Below are 2,977 nucleotides of genomic sequence, written 5' to 3' on the forward strand. Positions count from 1 at the left end.
CCAGGCAGCCCTGGAAGCCGTCCCGCGAGGCCACCAGCTTGGGCAGGGTGCGGAACGTGTTCTTGGTGGTGCCCGCGGCCCGCTCACCCATGTGCGCCTGTCTCTCTGCCGCCCCGCAGGGGAGCTGTACATCGGGGGCCTGAGCAAAAACATGTTCGGCAGCCTGCCCAAGCTGGTGGCCTCGCGGGACGGCTTCCAGGGCTGCCTGGCCTCCGTGGACCTCAACGGCCGGCTCCCGGACCTCATTGCTGACGCCCTGCACCGCATCGGCCACGTCGAGCGGGGCTGTGACGGTAGGAGGGGCAGCCGCCCGCTTGCCGTGGGCACCAGGGCCGTCGGGGCGCCTCCCTCCCCACCGCGGTGGCCGCTCCCCCAGACCCCCATTCCGCTCGCCCCGAAGCTCATTCACGCGAGTCCTGGCGCCCCGTCCCCCCCGGCCACAGGCGTGGGGCGATTTCTGCAGGGGTATCAGTGCCCGTCCCCCCCCCCCACCGTGCGTTTCTTACTTGGGAGCTGCTTGGGGAGGGATATAAACTTCTTAAGGCCTTGAATGTCGGGTGTTGAGGTGCCCACCCTGCGCAGAGGGGGCGGGGGGGCTGGAAGCGATGGGGGCCCAAGGGTTGTTTTCGATGTGGGGCTTGGTGTCCCTGGGGCAAGGGGTCCAAGCAAGCCCAGGAACGGCCGGGCATCTGCCCAGGGGCCAAGGCCCCGTTCCGCTCCTGCTCTCTTCCCCGTTCAGCCTGAGGGTCCCCAGCCGCTCGCTTGGCCGGGGGGCGGTGGCGCGAGAAAGAGGCGTGGGAGACGCGGCCCCCCGAGCCAGCGAGGGGCAGCCCCCATGCGGGGGGGGGAAGAGCAGCCGGGGAGAGCCGCGGTGCGGGGGCTGAGCTGCCTGAGCGCCCCCCACGCAGGCCCTGGGCGGGGTGTCCTGCCCCGGCCCCCGGCCACGCCTGTGCTCGCCAGGGGCTGGGGCCGGGGCCGGCGTGGCCTGCTTGGCGTGGCCCCGCTCGCGCGCCGCCTGAGCCGCCCCTCCCGCCCCCGCCAGGCCCGAGCACCACCTGCACCGAGGACTCCTGCGCCAACCAGGGCGTCTGCCTGCAGCAGTGGGACGGCTACACCTGCGACTGCTCCATGACCTCGTACGGCGGCCCCGTCTGCAACGACCGTGAGTAGCGGGGCGACGGGGGGGGGCGCTTCCTCCGAAGGCCGGGGCCCCCGTAAGGGAGGAGGCGAGCGGCCGCCCGGTCCGGAGCATGGGCCCGGGCTCAGGGGTGGGAGACCGTTCCCGCCCGTGGGGGGCGCACAGCCCTCTCCTCCCCACCGGCTGGCTTCCTGCCTCCGGCGCCCCTTTGGCCCCACGACTTGCCCAACGACTCGAAAGTCTTTCCTGAGGTTTCCTTACTGGCGGAAAGCCCTTTAAGAGCCACCATTGGGGGGCGTTTTGGCTGCATGAGGCTCCGCCCCTTTGCCTTTGGCCCCACCCACCACTGGCCCCCAGATTCCTCCCCGAAGTGAGATTCGAGAGGGCTTCGGGGGCGCCCCCGGTGGATCGGGGCTGTGGGTCGCAGCCAGCGTCTGGCCGCCGCGTGCGTGTGGCCCATCCGTGTCTGAGCGCCCCCCTGGGGGGCAGCCTTGCACTGCGGGGGGGCCCTGGGCCGCGCCCCAAAGCCACCCCCCTTGGCCAGCTGAGCTGAAAGGAGGCCTGTGAGCTCCCAACCCGCAGGACACGCGCGGCGACTGGGGAGGCCGCCGGATCCCTGGGAGGGGGCCGTGGAGCCATGCCCTCCCCGGCGTGCCCCTTGACTCATCCCGCGCTCCCTCTCTGCCCATCCCTCTCTCTCCGGCTCCCTCTCTCGATTCCTCCGAGGACATTTCAGCCAACGGAGGGTCTGGGCTGGAGACCGGGGAGGGGAAAGTCTCCTTGGCGGGAAAGCTCAGCATTCGGGGCTTATCACCCCCGTCCCCAAAACGGGCCCCAAATGGCAGGCGGCTTCGTTGGTCCATCTGCCCCCTTCCTCTAGCAGTTTTCCGCCCTCCCACGAGCGAGCCCTTTGTAAGCCGGTCTGGTCCTCCTTGCCCCTCACGGCCAGCCCCAAAATACTTGGCACCACGGAGCGGGGCTGCATGGCTGGGAAAATGCGTGCCGCCCGCTCAGCTAAGCTCCGAGGACGGGAGGCGCTGGGAGGCCGCTTGTCCCGTGCGCGGAAGGTGTCGGAGCTGCATCCCCCAACTCAGTTCCACGACCCCACGGGCGAAGGTGCGGAGAAGGAGGGAGGGGCGGCGGGGCTTTGGCAAAGGCTCCTTCGTCCCCAACCTGCCCCTCTGCCCCACCCCCAGCCAGAAAGGATTTGTGGGGGGGGGCAGTTCCCTCCCTCACTGTCACACCCCCTCCTGCCATGCTGTTGGAGAGAAATGTGGTCTGGCCTGGCTGACTTAAGCTCTGGATCGGCCGGTGTTGTGTCAGGGGAAATCTGGCGCCCCACCTAGGTGAGTGGGATCCGTGTCGCAGCGGTTGTGCTCCGGACCCCGTTCTGCAGAGGGGATCGGAGGAGAGCAGGCCTTGTGGGAAAACGGGGGGCAGCGGGCAGAAACGGGGGCTTGGAATGCCAGCGTGAGGCAGAGGAGAGTCGGCACCTCGAAAGTAAGTGTGTGTGTGTGTGTGTCTGTCTGTCTGTCTGTCCTTGTGTCATTTCTGGGAGGAAGCGAAACCAACATGCATTTATTCACTTGCAACAAACTGGCCCTGTTCCTCAGCCAAAAAGGTGGCTTGCAAAGATGAATAACACAGACATGATACAAAAGGAAAGGGGATAGAGGAGGGAGAAGGAAAAAGCAAAACGCGGGCACAGGTTCGTTGCTTCAGAGTGCCTGTTTGTGTTTATTCATGAACCCAGGAGCGCACTATTGTGCAATTTTTAAAAAAGGAAAATACAGCTATGCAAATGTATTTCCTCATTAGTTTTTGAACTGCTTTTCCCAA

General features: G+C 66.8%; 1 protein-coding gene across 1 annotated transcript in view; it reads left to right on the forward strand.

The window, feature by feature from the left end:
- Positions 1 to 2,977, forward strand: part of NRXN2 (neurexin 2) — a 223,678-nt gene that overhangs the window by 105,387 nt on the left and 115,314 nt on the right. The window contains exons 16-17 of the mRNA XM_044448354.1: positions 120 to 293; positions 1,043 to 1,162. Of these exons, the coding sequence (XP_044304289.1) occupies positions 120 to 293; positions 1,043 to 1,162 (294 nt within the window). The remainder of the gene's footprint in view (positions 1 to 119; positions 294 to 1,042; positions 1,163 to 2,977) is intronic.

This window comes from Varanus komodoensis, unplaced genomic scaffold (assembly GCF_004798865.1).
Source record: "Varanus komodoensis strain SLA01 unplaced genomic scaffold, ASM479886v1 scaffold55, whole genome shotgun sequence".
In the NCBI taxonomy this organism is placed as follows: domain Eukaryota; kingdom Metazoa; phylum Chordata; class Lepidosauria; order Squamata; family Varanidae; genus Varanus; species Varanus komodoensis.